The 19,230-nt window shown below is 46.7% G+C and overlaps 1 protein-coding gene across 4 annotated transcripts in view; it reads left to right on the top strand.

The window, feature by feature from the left end:
- Window positions 1-19,230, top strand: part of LOC147429127 (DEAD/DEAH box RNA helicase family protein) — a 234,134-nt gene that overhangs the window by 184,173 nt on the left and 30,731 nt on the right. For all 4 annotated transcript variants that reach the window (XM_086495195.1, XM_086495194.1, XM_086495196.1 and 1 more), the window contains 4 exons: window positions 7,333-7,569; window positions 7,654-7,725; window positions 7,800-7,949; window positions 8,249-8,392. In XM_086495195.1, the coding sequence (XP_086351321.1) occupies window positions 7,333-7,569; window positions 7,654-7,725; window positions 7,800-7,949; window positions 8,249-8,392 (603 nt within the window). The remainder of the gene's footprint in view (window positions 1-7,332; window positions 7,570-7,653; window positions 7,726-7,799; window positions 7,950-8,248; window positions 8,393-19,230) is intronic.

Genomic DNA, 19,230 nt, shown 5'->3' with positions numbered 1-19,230 from the left:
CAAAGCCAGAGAGAGAGAGTTTCACTACATATGTCACTGCACAGTCTACTATGAGATACAGGAACACTTTCACAGTTTATTCAGAGATGGTTTTGGCTCGTTAGATAGAGTCATGAGATTTCAGGATCAGAGATATCCCGGATTATTTCTACTTTAGATACAGAGATATAGAGACTCTCTAATGAGAGGACATAGACGGAGACAATCCCAGAGACGCATCTCAGATTTCTTCAGTCCGAGTACTACAAAGGCAAAGAGGCCACCACCACCACAGGGCTCGGTTCCCACCCATACAGTCACCAGTGGTACTCTCATTGACCGAGCTATAGAGTTGGGGAGATCGAGACGACCTCGACTGAGGAGGGGAGCCACGCAGCACCGACGGAGATTGCGGCAACGTATCCACAGGATTCTAGCACGACACCCAGAGTGTCGATCAGGATAGACCTCATGCTACTGCTATATTGTATCATGGTGACACTTATCCGCATTTTGTACCTTTGTGGCATTATACCATTGCTCAACTTACGAGCCACCCATAGGAGTCGGTAGCACTCCTATCTCAGTTTCTAGTTTGTAGTTTTCTTTGTTTGTATACAGACTTGGTACTAGACTCACCATTGTAATCAGTTTGGTCTCATAGGTCATTTTGGCCTTTTGTAGACGTTAATATATCATTTCATTTCTCTCAATAAAAGTGGGCCTTTTGATCCTTTGCATTATATAAACTCGACCATAGGTCCATATACAAGAGATATGGGAAAAACCTTGAAAGATATACAATGAGGTCATGGAAAAAAATCCAAAAACAAACCATAGGGTACATCTAGGGATAAAGATACTCTAATCAGGGAAGTGAAATGTAGCTATCTAGCTTATGATAAGTTTACACAAATCTGCCCAAAGCTGTGTCCACCTCCGACGATGTGGCAAAAAGAATAATGTCTAGTGCTATTGTTACCATATTTGTGATAGTGATGTATGAACACACTTAGGACCGCCGGGGCACCTTTTCCCTCAGTAGGAGGTTCTTCCCCCGGAAGATGACACGAACACTTTTCTTACTAGTATCAAGGATATCAATGAGCAACTCATTTTTGCAGGAGAAGTTATTTCTAACAGTTCACTTGTACAGGTTGTTCTCAATGCATTGCCAAATTCCTACCATGCTTTTGCTAACAGCTTAAACTTGGTGCTGAAGGAGTAGTACACTAGCGAAGAAACCACATGGTTCGCCAAAATGATTGATATAGCGTGTCAGGTTGTGAAATTTATCTTGAAACGACAAAGAGTGCTCGATTTGTATAGGATGCGCATGTCTGTGATGTTGAAACTTCCTGCTGAAACTCGGTTCTGCACGCACTTTTATACCTTGGAATCACTTCTCCGCAATAAATGCGTTGTGATTGACACATTCAATTGCCCGGCCTTTGATAAATGGCAGCTTGAGCAGAAAGAAAAAGTGAAAGATAAAATTACAAGACTTATGACCCAAGGGAACCCTCAAGTTGTCAAGTTTGATGCATTATGCACATTCCTGATACAGGAGTCACTTTCAAGAACGAATAGGGCTAAACAACGTGCAATTGAACAGGCTTTTTTGCTGCTCCTCAAAGAGGAAGTGGTAACAGTAATGCAGCCACTTCTCGAGATTCTTCTATGAGTAGCAGGTCACATGTGTCTAATGCTTCTGCTAGCAGCAACTCGTTTGGAAATTCTCATGAAAAAGACAAGAAGAAGATGCGTTGCCATTATTGCAAGGCTAATGATTGCAGAATCTTATACAAATGGAAATTGTGATAATGATGTAGATACAGAATGAGCATTTAGTGTAGAGTGTATGTATAATCCTTCTGTCCATGATCCATGTATGTCAATTGTTGTAGAGTCACGTGTTTGGTACTTTGATAGTGGTGCTACAAAGCATATCACTTCACATCGTGACTTGTTTACCTCTCTCGAGGTTGTTTTTCATGGTAATACGAGCACTTTGGCCAACAAATGCCTCTTATACGGTCAAGGGAGTTGGAAAGATCATATTAACTACTGCGAATGGCAGTTCTTCAAACTTGTTGACGCACTCTATGTACCAAGGAGAAAAAAGAACCTTTTGTTTGTATTTGCACTTGCAAGACTTATTCTTGTTGTCAAATTTGTGGATGATAGATATACAGTTCATGATCTCAGTTCTGGTGATGAAATTGTTGCATGTGGCATTTTGTGTGGTGGGCTATATAAGCTCATTTTGTATGACAAGTAGGGCAGAATTTTGCAAATGCAATTGTGTATTCAAAGCTGCTTTAGACGCAAAACTTTGGCATGCACGTTTTGGGCATCTGAATTTTTCCAGGAATCTGATATGGTTTCTTTTTGTCGCCTCTTAAAGCCCATTCTAAGCATGATTGTGAAGGATGTATTTTGGTTAAGATGCAACGTTCAAAGTTTCCAAAGAATGGTTCAATGAGGGCTACATGCAAGTAACAACTTGTGCATACTGATGTTTGTGAGCCTATGCAAACTCCATCCTTTGGTAATTACATGTACTGCGTGACTTTCATTGATGATTACTCCAAGCATGCATGGGTAGGCCACGTCAACAACTCGCGACAATGATACCGAGAACTAGACTGAACGTCCCTTTCGGTATTTCTTTATTCTTTAGGAGGGTAAATTACAAAGAAGAGTCATGGGAATCCTTTAACTGTATCCCGCTAGATACCACCTGTTCTGGCAAAATTTCAGCAGCATAACAATCCCAAAACTTGCCCAAAACCAATTCCCCTGCTGGAACTCGCTTCTACTGGCATAAACCCTCTGATTCCTGCCCAAAAACAGTAAATTCAGCACGCTGTATTTTCTGGTTCTTCATTTGTTTTCAGCCCTAAACATCCCCCGAACTGTCGTCTAACAGAGGGGCACGGTTCTCAATGCTTCTGGTCTCGCTGCAATTGCAAAACAATCCAAAAACAATGCGTATCCAGCGCTGAAAACGCACCTGTTTGGTGAGGTTATGACCCTCACCGGTGCCTGCTTTGGAGTAGCAATTAGCTACTCCTGTTCTTGCTCAAGGAGGCTCTTGCCTCGGCACAAAAGCATGAAACAACACAGCTGTACATCAGTCAAATGAAGAGCCCTCTTGTGGGGCATCACATAACTGCACGTAGGGGGGAGAGAGAGCAGTGTGTAGTGTGCAGGTCATCACTCCTAGCACCATGCTGTACATAGAGAGGAAAGCATGCACTCCATAGCTCTTAACCTCTGACAGAAGATTGCAAATGAGCCTCCCAGCTATAAAAATCAGCGCCCATTTTTCTGCAAGAGGAATGTGCACCATTTTGTGCCACTTGGCGCGATTACAAGCATTTTCCCGTTTCGGGGTTGCCGCCTAAAAATCTCCCGACTGGTTGCCCAGTTGACTTCGCGGCAGAGTTCTAAAATGTTCCCCTTGTCATTCCGGAGGTAATGACGCGAACAGATTTTAGGAATCAGAGCCCAAAATAGTAGTTCCCTAAATTTTAGGGGATGCTTCTGTTGGACTCCCACTGGTCATCTAACCATCTATCCTCATTGGGACCGCATCCAAAAGTGCAATGTGGCCCAATTGTCGGATACTTTCCTTTGGTGATCCCACTTTGGCTTTGTGCCTTTATTTAGTTCACTTTTTAGTATCCACCAACTTGCTAAGTGCGACAGGGGGACCTACATGATCTTGATTGAGCCTAGACACCCTTTTACTATACGAATTCCAGTGCCGACCCACTTCTCGTATGCGGTTGAAACTACCGTTCACATTGGCCATACAATGTCCGACCATTTGCAACTTCAAAAAGAGGGTCTCAAAAATAAAACAAAAATCATTGGAAAGAAACCCACAACTAATGTTAGCAGTTGCCACGTCCTCGTGACAGCTTTAGGAGTATCCCGTGAGCTGATATGGGGTATTATGGCACTCTATGAGATTGTGGTTGGATGAGTATGGACCTCAAGAGGCTTGTCACAACCAGCTCACACCAATATAGGGGTAAAACAAGGATGCTTCCCCTCACCAACCCTCTTCAGATTCTATATTGATGAGATCTCGGACCACATTGAGAGCTCAAGAGATAGAGAATCCTAGTTGGTTGGCACTTGGATATCACTATTGTTGTATGATGATGATATTGCGCCAATAGCAAACTCCCGAGAGGCTATGCAGCAACACCTCGATGCCTTACAGACTTTTGCGTAGGACAACAGTTTGTCAGTGAACCTTGGTAAAACCAAGGCCATGGTGCCCGACACCACAGCATAGTGGGTCTGGGACACCAACTCGAGATAGAGACAAGTTCATATAGGAGAGAACCACAAGAGGAGAGGATTTTTCAGGTATGCCAGCATGAGCGAGAGACAAAGGAGCACTACATATGTCGATGTACCGACTATTATGAGATTAGAGGAGGCTTCCACTACTTGTTCAGAGAGGGCTTTGGACCATTGGCCAGGGTCATGGTTTACTTTGACCACAGATGTCTAGGGTTGTACCTCTCAGAGATCTGCAGATTTAGAGAGATTCTCCTCAGAGGTGGACACCCCACTGAGAGAGAGTCTACATAGAGACGGATTTCTTTAGAGCCCTTGCATTAGAAACAATACTACAAAGAAGAGACACTACCTGCTAGACTTGATAGAGCTATCCAGCTAGGACGAGCCAGACGCCCCAGGCTATGAGCATGCTCACATTACTAGAGACACACACATAGGCGGATCAAAATCCTCTTGATCGATATGAAAGACGACTTGTCAAGCTTCTCAGCATGGAGGACGTTGACACCCTACGATAGAGTCCAATGCTTGATCTCTTGAGATGAACTGCTGTACACCTTGAGCCTCTACCCCCTATTCCCCAACTCCTCCCGTGTATTGATGCGCTGATGTCTATGATAGTCTCTAGCTCTCATCACCCCTACCATGTTCACTATGTTTACTCTGTTACCCCTCCAACCTACCTCGTCAATGTATGACAGACCTAGATTTTAATGTTTCTTCTCTTTTTCTGTTTTCAGAGTATCAGATTCTATTCGATGTACTCGTAGGTCATGTTGGCATGTTGAAGACTTTTAATATAACATTTCATTTCATCTCTCTCTCTCTCTCTCTCTCTCTCTCTCTCTCTCTCTCTCTCTCTCTCTCTCTGTGTGTGTGTGTGTGTGTGTGTGTGTGTGTGTGATTTGGGGGATCATGGCATCAGGTCGATGGTGGGGCATGTACGCACTCAAGAGGGGCTATCTACATCACTTCACTCCACTATTGGGGTAAAGCAAAGCTACCCGCTCTCTCGTACTCTATTTTGTATGTATGTGGATGAGGTTTCCGACTATATTGAGAGAGATGGTGATAGAGGTGCACAGCTGGCAGGGACATACATTCCACTATTGTTATATGCTGATGATATTGTGTTGATCTCCAACTCTTCGGAGGGGATGCAACGTCACTTGGATGCTTTGCATAGGTTTGCCCATGAAAGTGGTTTGTTTGTCAACCTTTGTAAAACCAAGTTTATGGTGTTTAAAACCACCACATAGTGAATCAAGAGATCAGTACCCGCATTCACATACAGCCATGAGACAGTGGAGTATACATATGCATACACTTACCTTGGGCTGGTGTTTAGGGGACCAGCATTTTCACTGAGGAGAGCAGCAGAGCCTAGACTGACTAGAGCCTATGTAGCATTGGGTGGATTGGAGAGGATGTGTTCACAGGTTTAGTTTCAGGAGCCTCGGTCGAAGCTTTGGCTCTTTGACACTTTTGTGGCTTCAGCATTGCTTTATGGATCTCAGATATGGGGGCCTTCATTGGGATCATCATGGGAGGTCGAGTCACATTGATGGATGGGGGGGGCATGGAGAAGCCTCTGGTCTCTATGATCCCGCTGCTTATTAGAGCCAAGGCTTCAATACCACGTGACATTATCCGACCAGAGCTAGTTGCCCCCCCACTAGTGGTTGAGGCGGTCATCAGATCAGTCTCCTTTATACACGGCTTGTGGGACCTTCCCAGAGACGGATATGTCCGCCTAGCACTTGAGTCCTCTCGACAGTTAGCTATGCAGGGAGAAACAGCATGCTGGTATGGGGAGATGACATGATGGTTTCAGGCACATGGGTTCAGCATGGACAGATTGCCCCCCTTCCAGTACCCACTAGCTGCACCCTCTCTGACTCTTACACAGTTCGAGATCACCAGGCTCATCCGCCAGGACCTGACTCGGCTAAACACTAGGAGGACTTGGATACAACCGGCATAGGAGTTGGGCACGAAGATGGTTTTCTCAGAGAGCATCTTCTCCAGCTTATGGAGGACGGCTATGTGACGAGACCCAGATACATGGACACCCACTTGTCTCATGGGATACGATGTGCTATCCCAGCTTTAGGTCGAGACTTGGAGATACAGCGGAGTGCCAGTAGAGGCCAAGACATGCCCCGGCCCCCCATGCCACATGGAGCCTGAGAGAGGGTTGCACTACACATGCCACTGCCAAGTCTACTAGGAGATACGAAGCCACTTCCACAGCTTGTTCAGAGAGGGCTTTGGACCACTCACTAGAGTCACGGGGTACGAGGACCAAAAATGCTTGTGATTGTTTTTGCCCGAGCTGCAGAGACACAGAGAGAGCCTCATGAGAGAAGAGGCTAGCCAATCCTAGAGACAAATCACAGACTTCTTTAGAGCAGACATTGGACAACCGGAGGAGCTACTACCACAGTAGAGCCCACATTCTCCTCACACCAGAGGTACGCTAATCGACCGAGCGACCGAGCTAGGGAGATCCAGACGCCCTCGACTGCGGAGGACTACACAACATCGACGGAGGTTGCGTTAGAGGATTCGGATCAGTTTGACCCTATATGCACAACGCTCGGTCAGACTACTGACCATGGAGGAGATTGATGAGATCCACCAGCGACCGATGATGGATCTCCTATGATTTATCCCTTTCTGAGGATACACCCGTATTGTGTTGTCTTGGCCCCCATTCACTTCCCCCCCTTACTCATCCTGCACAATCCCAGCTATCTACTTAGCTCACATCTAGCAGCTTAGGATTCTATAGTACCCCCCCCCCCCCCCTTTTTTTTTTTCCAGCACCCTTTTTATATTTGTTACTCAGACTTCGTATCAGATGCACCACATTGTAACTTTCTGGTCTCATAGGTCACTTTGGCCTTTTGAAGACGTTAATGTAACATTACATTTTATTTCATTTCTCATCTTTTTTCTCAGAGGCAAGATAATTCAGGCAAGAATGAATTATCCTGTCTCACTATTGTACATACTTATTTTTTGCAGTTAGGCCTACTTCTGCAGAGACAAGAACTGACATCCAATAGCGATAATCTGGTAACAGAGATGGAGGGTTTGGAAGCAAAACCTGAACCTGGTTATTTGCCCGTTGAAAAGTGGGCGCCCTTGACATCAAAAATGTTGGATTGCCTACCTTTCAAGCTTACAGATTCTCAACTAAAATCTGTCTCTGAAATTATATGGGACTTGCAGAGGCCTGTTCCCATGCGTCGTCTATTGCAGGTATACGACTGTATTTAGTGCAATTTACACTAGACTCTAATGTGAGCTTCTCTCTTTTCTCTCACAGTAAGCTTGTGTGGCCAGGGTGATGTAGGTTGTGGAAAAACTATTGTGGCCTTTCTAGCTCTCTTGGAAGTGATTGATGCAGGGCTTCAGGTGTCTTAGCAGATCCAAATTCAAAGCTGATACTGTATAAGCTTTAATGCTGATATACTGGATCTTGTTATCAGGGAGTACTGATGGGGCCAACTGAGTTTCTAGCCAAGCAACACTTTGAGCAATTTGTTGCACTTTTGGAACATTTGGATGAGACCAGTAGACCAAAGGTAGCTTTACTGACAAGCTCAGTTCCACCTATCAAGGCTCGAGCCATTCGCTTGGTAAGCTGATTGTAACGTTTATGTTCTGTACAGCTTTTCTACTCCAGCATTTTAATAAAAGGAGACAAGTCACTTTTATGAGCAAGCAGGCCTTCAGCTACCCACATGCTCACATCACCTGCACTCATTCGTGCCCGCACCCTCACAATTTTTTCTAATATTACTATGTACCCCTTTCCTTCCTCTGGATTGCGTGTTATTACAGCCTTCACGCCATGCACAGACACACCTATGTCTTGCAATAGTTGCAGACAGTCAATCGTGGCTTACTGAAGATTTCTCAAACTTTGTTTGTCAAGGCCTTAAGAACAGGAGACATCCAGCTGGCTGTTGGAACACACAGTTTACTCTCAGAAAGTGTGAATTTTTCATCACTGGGTCTTGCAGTTATTGATGAACAACATCGGTTTGGAGTTGAACAGAGGTTAAGGCTGCATAACAAGGTGTGGATCAGTTAAAATATTACTGCAATAATGAAGTATGTTTTCATCTCCGCAGGTATTTACTACAATGTTCAATGATGTATTATGCAAGGTTCATATACTCTCAGTCTAGTTGTCATTTTGGGAGTTTGTGACTCTCTCTCTCTCTCTCTCTCTCTCTCTCTCTCTCTCTCTCTCTCTCTTTACCATGCTTTCGTTTAGGGTTTGCTGCTGTATTTTAGGGTTCGCGACCTGTATTTTAGGGTTCGCGACATTTTTTTTTATATTTTTTTTTTAAATTTTTAATGGGGTTGTTGGACAGATCTGCGTTTTAGGGTTTGTTGCATTTTCTGCACTTTAGAAACATCAATCCTCTCTTCTCTCTCTCTCTCTCTCTCTCTCTCTCTCATGTCATCCCCAACCTCACCTATAGCAACAAGCAAACTCAAATATATGCTTCACTCCAAACGAATTTCCATCATTGAATTGGAAATGAAAGCATGGAGAAAAGAGATGGAAGATTGGAGGAACGCGAAGACCGTTTTCCTCCGAGAAAATGAAGAAAAGGAGAAGAGGTGGAAGGACGAGAAGGATCATCTTCTCAACAAGATCACCACGTTGGAGAATAGCATTTTGGACCTCCACAAAGAAGTGTTGGAAACACGGTCAAAAAATGGGCTTGAAGAGGGGGAATTTCAGCCCTCTTTGAGGGAAGAAATTGACAACATCAATGAGGAGAAGAAGTCATGGGCCGCGGTCATATCCGAAACGCAAAAGAAAGTAGAGGAGGCCGAAAAATGGATTGAGGTTGCCAAGAAAGGGAAAGGTAAGGAAGCTCCTTGTACACCCACTCTTATCAACATGACCCTCGAAGAGGAACGAAGAAGGAGGATGCGGGCTCTACATGTGAGGGTAACCGGCCTCAAGGACATAAACAATGTGGAAAAAGAGGTCACAAGCCTCACATCAACGATGGGGGTGGAGAAGCCTTCACACACAAAGGCATGGAGAGTGGGCAAGAAGAGTGAGGGCCCCGGAGAATCTTCAAAGGAAAGAGCTCTCATACTACGCTTCCCTTCATTGGAAGAGAAGAAGGAATTCTTGAGGAAGAGACCTACTCTCAAGAAGACAGGTATTTTCTTAGGCAATGACCTCACTCTCTCACAACTTGCGCATATGAGAGAAGTAATGCCCGAGATTCAAGCGGCAAGGGAGAAGGGGAAGATGGCCTTTTACAGAGATGGTCGGGTGGTGATTGTAGAGCGGCGCTCTACATGACGGTGCGAGACCTATGGGACCACATTGAGGATGGCGACTTGGAATTGTAATGGGTCTATGAGGTTGGATGTTGGTGCCTTTGAGGACAGTTTCAGAGACAAGGACATTGTTTTCTTTTCAGAGACTCGCCAGGCCCCTGGCCAACTGTTGCCACATGTGGTGGGATACAAATGGGAGACAGCCCACAGAACAGTCACGAGATCTGAGCATGGGAGTAGAGGTTCAGGAGGAGTAGCGGTGTTGTTTAGGGAGGAGCTACAGCCACTACTACATATTGTACGGAGAGATGATCAGGCTAGATACATGTGGGTGAGGCTGAGAGCTGACACAGGTCGATTTCTATATATTGCTATATGTTACTTCCCCCCAGTACGTCAGTATATGCTGTATCCAGAGGGCAGTCGCCTTTCTCAATTCTAGATGATGATATATGGGAGTTTTCTAGGGATGGTGATATCATCCTCCTAGGAGACTTCAATGCTCGAACGGGCAACTGTCAGACAGTCTTCTACGACACTTCAGATGAGATGCTTAGAGAGTTGGATGTGGGTGAGCTGGGGTTTGACAGATGCTCACATGACAGAGAGCAGACTGAGTATGGGAGATACCTCACGGAGATGACGACTACACATGGGCTAGCCATACTTAATGGCTTACAGCGGTTTCCTGGAGCAGCAGGCTTCACATGCTTTCCACACAGACATGGGGCCAGTACAGTGGACTATGTTATGACACAGCCGAGCTTTATTCCTTGTATTCAGGATTTCACAGTGGGAGCCAGACCAGTGGGCGTAGCAGTGGATCATGCTCTCTTGACACTGTCCGTATCTTTTCAGTTTAGTACAGCCCAGAAATCAGGAGGCAGGTCACACACCCGTTATACATTTACACCAGAGACTGACTCGGTTTATACAGAGGCGATCTGGGATCGTCTATGCACAGTTGCTCCAGGCCTCTCAGTAGAGGAGTGCACAACTTTACTGACTGAGACACTACATGATGCAGCATCAGAGGCATACCCACACACACAACCGGATCGGAGGTGACATTCTAGGAGCATGCCCCAGAATAGTTGGTATGATGAGGAGTGCAGAGAGATGAGAGCCCAGCTTCAGAGGGATCTTCATTTAGGAGTCATCACCTACAGACAGTCGCGGATTGCTTTCCGGCGCCTTGTGCGAAAGAAGAAACGAGCTTACCTGGCCCAGATGGAGCGAGACTTGTATCAGTTGTTCTTGAGTAGAGACTCAGGCGAGGCATGGCGACTCTTCCATGAGCACTCCCCTCCCCCAGTGATTACTTCTCCTGATGTGTGGGGCCAGTATGCGACATCGTTATATACGGTTCCTGGGCAGGATCCCCTTCCAGATCCTACAGAGCCATGTCCACCTACGAGCACCTTCTTTACCACTGAGATGGTAAAGAGAGCCATTGACAGGATGAGGACCAGGAGGGCTTACGATCATGACGGTCTAGTAGCGGAGCACTTTATACATGCTAGGGATATGCTGATGGAGGTTCCTGCAGTGTTGTTCAATCGTGCCATGTGTGAGGGATTACGTGAGACTTGGAGGTTGTCTACTATTGTGCCTATATTCAAGGCAGGTGATCCTACAGAGCCTGGAAATTACCGCACTATTATGGTTGGACACACACTGGCACGATTGTATGCATCCATTATTGAGCAGCAGTTGAGTAATTGGGCAGAGGGTGAGGGTGTACGGGCAAAGGGACAGGCAGGTTTCAGGAGGGGTTTCTCCACTCTTGACCATATTCTGACACTCAGAGCTATCATTGAGGAGGGCAGGTCACATGGGAGACGGATTTATTGTAGCTTTGTGGATTTCTGCAAAGCATTTGACATGGTACCGAGAGCTCGACTGATGCGCAGACTGCAGGAGATGGGGGTGCCCACAGTGTTGATTTGGGGGATTATGGCTTTATACAGATCAGTGATGGGACATGTACGCACCCCAGAGGGGATATCTGACTTAGTTCACTCCACTATCGGGGTGAAACAGGGTTGCCCATTGTCTCCTACTCTATTTGGTATGTATGTTGATGAGGTGTCTGATTACATTGACAGAGAGGGTGATAGAGGTGCCCAGCTGGCAGGGACGTGGATCCCATTGTTGTTATATGCTGATGATATTGTCTTGATCTCTGACTCACCAGAGGGTATGCAGCGACAGTTGGATGCATTACACAGTTTTGCAGAGGATAGTGGATTGTCTGTAGACCTTGGTAAAACCAAGGTCATGGTGTTTAACACCACACCGCAGTGGATCAGGAGATCGGCACCGACCTTCACGTATGGTCAAGAGATTGTGGAGTATACAGATGCATACACTTACCTTGGGATAGTCTTCACTGGGCCGAGGTTTTCTTTGGGGAGAGCAGCAGAGACTAGACTGACCAGAGCTTATGCGGCCTTGGGAGGCTTGGAGAGGATGTGTTCGCAGGTTCAGTTCCAGGAACCTCGGACAAAGTTATGGCTCCTTGATACTTTAGTAGCCTCAGCTATGATGTATGGGGTACAGGTATGGGGACCTTCTGTAGGCCAGGATGGTTGGAGACGTATGGAGAGGCCCTTGGTATCTATGATCTCCCGATTGATTAGAGCCAAGGCCTTCGTACCTCACGCGATCATTCGAGCAGAGCTAGCTGCCCCCCCCATGGAGATTGAGGCGTTTACCAGATTAGTGTCCTTTGTGCACAGCCTATGGGATACTACTAGAGACAGATATGCTAGATTGGCCCTTGAGTCTTCCAGACAGTTAGCTCTACAGGGGGACACTTCATGCTGGTATGCACAGATGACTTCATGGTTTCAGACGCATGGCTTCACCATGGACAGGTTGCCCCCTTTCCAGTATTCTCTTCAGGCACCCTCGCTGTCTCTTACACGGGTGGAGATCACTAGACTCATTCGTCAGGACCTGATCCAGCTCGACACCAGGAGGACATGGATAGAGCCGCCTCAGGAGTTGAGCACGAAGATGGCTTTCTATAGAGAGCATCTTCTCCACCTCACAGGAGGTGGGTTTGTGATTCGACCCAGCTACATGGACACACATATGTCTCATGGTTTGCGTTGTGCCATTGGTCAGATACGCACATCCTCACGTCAGCTCGAGATTGAGACTGGTAGATTCAGAGGGATACGAGCAGACAGCAGGATATGCCGATTATGCCAGAGAGAGCCAGAGACAGAGTTGCGCTACATATGTCATTGCACAGTGTTCTATGAGATACGGGGGCGTTTCCACTGCTTATTCAGAGAGGGTTTTGGTCCTCTATCTAGGGTCATGAGTTATGAGGATCAGAGATGTCTTGGACTATATCTACTTGAGTTACACAGGTATAGAGACACTTTACTGGGGAGAGCTAGAGAGAGGCAGTCCCAGAGACACATTACAGATTTCTTTTCACTAGATATGGGACAGCCAGAGGAGCAGCCACCACTGCAGAGCTCGTCCCACACTCATTCGACCACTACTGCCACTCTCATCGACCGAGCATTGGAGCTACAGAGATACAAACGACCACGACTGAGGAGAGGAGCTACACAGCATCGACGGAGACTACAACAAAAGATTCGAGCCATACTCTCTCGACATCCAGAGTGCAGATGAGGATGGATCCTCACCATTTCTTCCATCTTTGTTTCACACACTGTTACATCCAGTTTACCGGGTACCTATTGTATCAGCTGCTTCACCCACGTAGTTTTAGATTGTAGTAGTAGTAGTAGTATTTTGTTCCACTTCTAGTTCTTTTCTAGTTCTTTTGTACCCAGACATGGTATTAGATTCACTATTTTGTAACTGATTGGTCTCATGGGTCATTTTGGCCTTTTGAAGACGTTAATATAACATTTCATTTCATTTCATTTCTCTCTCTCAAACAGTCTTCTACGACACTTCAGATGAGATGCTTAGAGAGCTGGATGTGGGCGAGTTGGGACTTGACAGATGCTCAGATGACAGAGAGCAAATGGAGTATGGGAGATACCTCATGGAAATGACGACTACACATGGATTAGCCATACTTAATGGCTTACAGCGATTTCCTGGAGCAGTCGGTTTCACATGCTTTCCACATAGACATGGGGCCAATACAGTGGATTATGTTATGACACAACCGAGCTTTGTACCCTGCATTCAGGACTTCACAATGGGAGCCAGGCCAGTGGGCATAGCAGTAGATCATGCTCTCTTGACACTATTCGTTAAATTTTAGTATAGTACAACCCAAACATCAGGAGGCAGGTCACACACCCGCTATACATTTACACCAGAGACTGATTTCGTTTATTCAGAGGAGATCTGGGACCGTCTATTGGAAGGCACAGCTGGCACAAATGGTACATGCCTCTCAGTGGAAGAGTGCACCACTCTACTGTCTAAGACACTGCATGGGGTTGCATCAGTGGCATACCCACACACTCAGCCGGGCAAGAGACGACATTCTGGGAGCATGCCCAAGAATAGTTGGTATGATGAGGAGTGCAGAGAGATGAGAGCCCAGCTTCAGAGGGATCTTCTTTTGGGAGGCATCACTTACAGACAGTCTCGGATTGCTTTCCGACGCCTTGTGCGACGGAAGAAGCGAGCTTACCTAGCTCAGATGGAGCGAGACTTGTATCAGATGTTCTTGAGTAGGGACTCAGGAGAGGCATGGAGACTCTTCCATGAACACTCCCCTCCCTCAGTGATTACTTCACCTGAGGTGTGGGGCCAATATGCGACATCATTGGATGTGTTCACAAGTGCAATTTCAGGAACCACGAACAAAACTTTGGCTCTTTGATACTGTGGTGGCTTCGGCTATGCTTTATGGGGTCCAGATTTGGGGACCATCTGTGGATCAGGATAATTGGAAGCCAATGGAGAGACCTTTGGTATCTATGATTTCCCGAATGATTAGAGCCAAGGCCTCCGTACCACACGCGATTATCCGAGCGGAACTAGCTGCCTCTCCGATAGAAATTGAAGCTCTTACCAGATCAGTGTCCTTTATACATGGTTTGTGGGATACAAATAATTGCCGCTATACTAGATTGGCCCTCGAATCCTCTCGACAGTTAGCAATGAAAGGGGATACATCATGCTGGTATGCGCAACTGTCTTCGTGGTTTCAGAGACACGGGTTCAGTATGGAAAGATTACCCCCCTACCAATACTCTCTTGAGGCTCCATCACTGGCAATTACACGAACGGAGATTATTAAAATCATCCGTCAGGATCTTATACAGTTGGATACTAAGAGGACATGGGTAGACCCTACACAAGAATTGGGCACGAAGATGGCTGATTACAAAGAAAACTTCCTACAGCTATCTGAAGATGGATTTGTGACTCGCCCGAGCTACATGGATACCCAGTTGTCTCATGGTTTGAGATGTGCTATTGGTCAGATTCGTACATCCTCACACCAGCTGGAAATTGAATTTGGTAGTTAGGGGAATCCCACCTGAGAGCAGAATTTGCAAGTTATGCGGAATGGAGCCGGAGATAGAATTACACTACATATGCCATTGCACCGTATACTATGAGATACGTGGGCGTTTCCATTGCCTATTTAAAGAAGGCTTTTGACCTCTAGATAGAGTCATGCAATACCAAGATCAAAGATGCTTAGGCTTGTACCTACTGGAAATACATCGGCACAGGGATAATCTAATGAGAAGACAAAGAGCACTACAGCCTCAGAGGCAAATCACAGATTTCTTCGGATCGAGAGAAGCAGGAGGGGAAGGAGAAGCAAGAGACCAGCAGCCAGCACAAAGGAGTACCCACATCCATACCAAAGGCACCCTCATTGACAGGGCGATTGAGCTTAGGAAATCAAGACGACCACGACCGAGATGCAGAAGCACACTTCACCGGAGGAGACTACAACAAAGGATTAGAAGCATTGTAGCCAGACACCCAGAATGCTCCTAAGAAGTTTATTTAATACTTTGTATTTAGTTTTTCAGATTTATTTTCACACTTTCACACTTAGTACTTTAGTACTAAGGTACCCGGACTTTGTAACAGATTCACCTCTTTTGTATCAGTTTGGTCTCATAGGTCATTCTGGCCTTTTTGAAGATGTTAATATAACATTTCATTTTCTCTCTCGCCCGTACTCTATCTCTATCGCTTCCTTGTAACTCTCTCTCCCGTACTCTCTCTCTCTCTCTCTCTCTCTCTCTCTCTCTCTCTCTCTCTCTCTCTCTACCCCATGCGTTGTCCCCCCCCGCCCCCCCCCCCCCCCCCCTCCCTCTCTCTCTCTCTCGTCCGTACTCTTTCGCTGCCCCTCCCTTGCCATACCTCCTCGCGTTCCCCCACTCGCCCAGCTATCGCGCCCGCTGCTAGTGTGCCCGCTGCTAGTGTGGGTGCACACGTGCGTTTAGTGACTCCTTTTCGGACGGCAATCAAGCATGAGGAAGCTGAACGATAAAGCCGACCCCCTAGAGGATGCCATTCAAAAGTGCAAAGACGAAATGACGGAGACCATTACCAAGATGAACCGCAATCTCTTGGGCACAATAACCATGCTCGAAGGACGCGTGCTAATCCAAGGAGCAAGATAAATACGTTGGAAGACCGAGTGACGACTCAAGATAAAGAGATTGCGTCACTCAAGAAAGATCTCGCAGAAGCACGATCAAGAAACACACTAGAAGAGGGCGAATTGCAACCCTCAGTAATCGAAGAAATCAACACGATCAAGGAGCAAGTACACGCCATCAAAGAGAAAGAAGAGCAACACAAAGAAATGACGACTTCTTGGGTGGATGTTCTTACCAAAACTCAGCAAAAGGCGGATGAAGCCGAGAAATGGATCAAGGTGGCCAAGAAAGGAAAAGGCAAGGAGATAATGCCCACGTCCACACCCGCTATCATTAATCAGACACTAGAGGAGGAGCAAAGAAGACGGGTGCGCGCTTTACATGTGAGAATTTGCTGTCTTAAAGACAAAGGCAATGTGGACAAAGAAGTAAACGAACTCACAGCCTTGGTGGGGGTTCATGAGCCGACGCACACAAGGGCATGGAGAGTGGGCAACATAAAGAAAAATGGAAGCAATGGAGAAACCTCAAAAGAAAGAGCACTCATCCTCCGTTTTCCCTCCATGGAAGCGAAGAAGTCCTTCTTGAAGAAAAGACCAACTCTTAAAGAAACTGGCATCTTTCTCAGGGATGATCTCACCCTCTCGCAGATCGCTCATATGCAGGAAGTAATGCCGGAGATTAGAGCGGCAAGGGGAAAAGGCAAGATTGCCTTTTACCGAGATGAAAAGTGGTAATACTAGAGCGGCGCTCCACATGACGGTGCGAGACTTATGGGACCACACTCAAAGTGGCTGCTTGGAACTGTAATGGATCTATGCGTCTTGATGTGGGTGCTTTTGAGGATAGCTTTACTGGAAGAGACGTCATCTTTTACTCTGAGACACACAAGGCCCCTGGGCAATCCATGCCTCACATCAGTGGATACAGGTGGGAGACAGCTTACAGACAAGAGACACGCTCAGAGCACAGAGGACGGGGCTCGGGGGGAGTGGCAGTGTTATTTAGAGAGGATCTGCAGCCATTGATATATACAGCCCGCAGGGATGAGCAGACTAGGTACATGTGGGTGAGATTGAAAGCAGAGACAGACAGATATCTCTACCTTGCTATTTGCTACTTTCCCCCTAGTACATCAGTTTATGCATCACCCAGAGGACAGTCCCCTTTTTCTATTTTGGATGATGACATATGGGAGTTCTCTAGGGATGGTGACATTATCATCCTAGGGGACTTCAATGCTAGGACTGCCCATCACCAGGTAGTGGTTTATGATACTTCAGAGGAGATGCTTAGAGAGCTAGATGTTGTAGAAACGGGCATGTCCAGACTATCACACGATGTGGAATATACTGAGTATGGGTGACACCTGATAGACATGGGCACCGCACATGGATTGGCCATCTTGAACGGCCTACAGAGATTTCCTGCTGCGGGAGGTTTTACATGCTTCCCACACAGACATGGAGCCAGCACATTGGACTATGTCATGGCACTGCCGAATCTCATCTGTAGTATCCAGGATCTCACAGTTGGGCCCAGACCGGTTGGGGTGGCAGTGGATCATACTCTGGTGTCAATGACCATCTCCTTCGAGTTCAGTGTAGCACACAGGCCACGGGTAGCAGCCCCTACTCACTACACCTTCACACGAGAGACAGATTCTGTATACATGGACGGGATCTACAGACGCCTATGCATTGAGGACCCGGGGCGACCTCTGGAGGAGCTAACTACTATACTGACACAGACATTACATGATGCAGCAGCAAAGGCATACCCACACACCCAGCCTGAGCAGAGCCGCCGATCCGGGAGCATGCCTCAGAACAACTAGTACGATGAGGAGTGCCGCCAAACTATAGCCAGACTTCAGAGGGAGGTGCTTTTGGGGGACGTCACTCACAGACAGTCACAAATTGACTTCCGACGCCTGGTGCGGCGGAAGAAGAGGGCTTTTTTGGCTTGACTCGAGCAGGATCTATACCAGCTATTCTTGAGTCAGGACTCGCGTGAAGCGTGGCGGCTCTTTCATGAGCAGTCCCCCCCCCCCCCCGCTATTTCCTCCACATAGACCTGGGGTCAGTACGCATCATCTTTGTACACAGCTGTACCTGGACAGCCGCCCCTCCCCAACCCCCCCGATCCATGCTCACACACATGTGCTTTTTTCACCGCTGAGATGGTGAAGAAAGCTATTGACAAGATGAGGACTGGGAGAGCATACGATCATGACGGCTTAGTCGCTGAGCATTTCATGCATGCCAAAGACCTACTAGCAAAGCTTCTAGCAATTATGTTTAATCGTGCCATGTGTGAGGGCCTACCGGACACTTGGAGCCTATCTACGATTGTACCTATCTTCAAGTTAGGAGACCCCATGGAGCCTGGGAATTATCGCACTATCATGATTGGACACACACTGGCACGGTTGTATGCATCCATTCTTGAGCAACAGCTGAGTAGATGGGCAGAGAGGGAAGGAATGCGTGCAACTGGGCACGCAGGGTTCAGAAGAGGCTTCTCTACTCTTGACCATATCTTGATACTCAGGGCCATTATCTAGGAAGGCAGATCTCATGGGAGACGGATCTATTGTAGCTTTGTGGACTTCCGCAAAGCTTTTGACACAGTATCCAGAGCTAGATTGATGCACGGATTACAGGAAATGGGAGTACCCACAGAGCTCATTTGGGGGATCATGGCATTGTACAGATCAGTAGTAGGGCATGTACGCATCCCTGAGGGACTTTCTACACCCGTTCACTCCACTATTGGGGTGAAGCAGGGTTGCCTGCTCTCTCCTACTCTTTTCGGTATGTATGTGGATGAGGTTTCTGACTACATTGAGAGCGATGGGGATAGAGGTGCACAGTTGGCAAGGACATGGATTCCACTTTTGTTATATGCTGATGATGTAGTGTTGATCTCCGAATCTCCAGAGGGAATGCAACGTCAACTGAATGCTTTGCATAGGTTTGCCCACGAGAGTGGTTTGTCTGTCAACCTTGGTAAAACC

Source organism: Adiantum capillus-veneris, chromosome 22 (assembly GCF_014529385.1).
Source record: "Adiantum capillus-veneris isolate H3 chromosome 22, ASM1452938v2, whole genome shotgun sequence".
Taxonomy (NCBI): domain Eukaryota; kingdom Viridiplantae; phylum Streptophyta; class Polypodiopsida; order Polypodiales; family Pteridaceae; genus Adiantum; species Adiantum capillus-veneris.
This window is presented reverse-complemented; position numbering and strand designations above follow the sequence as displayed.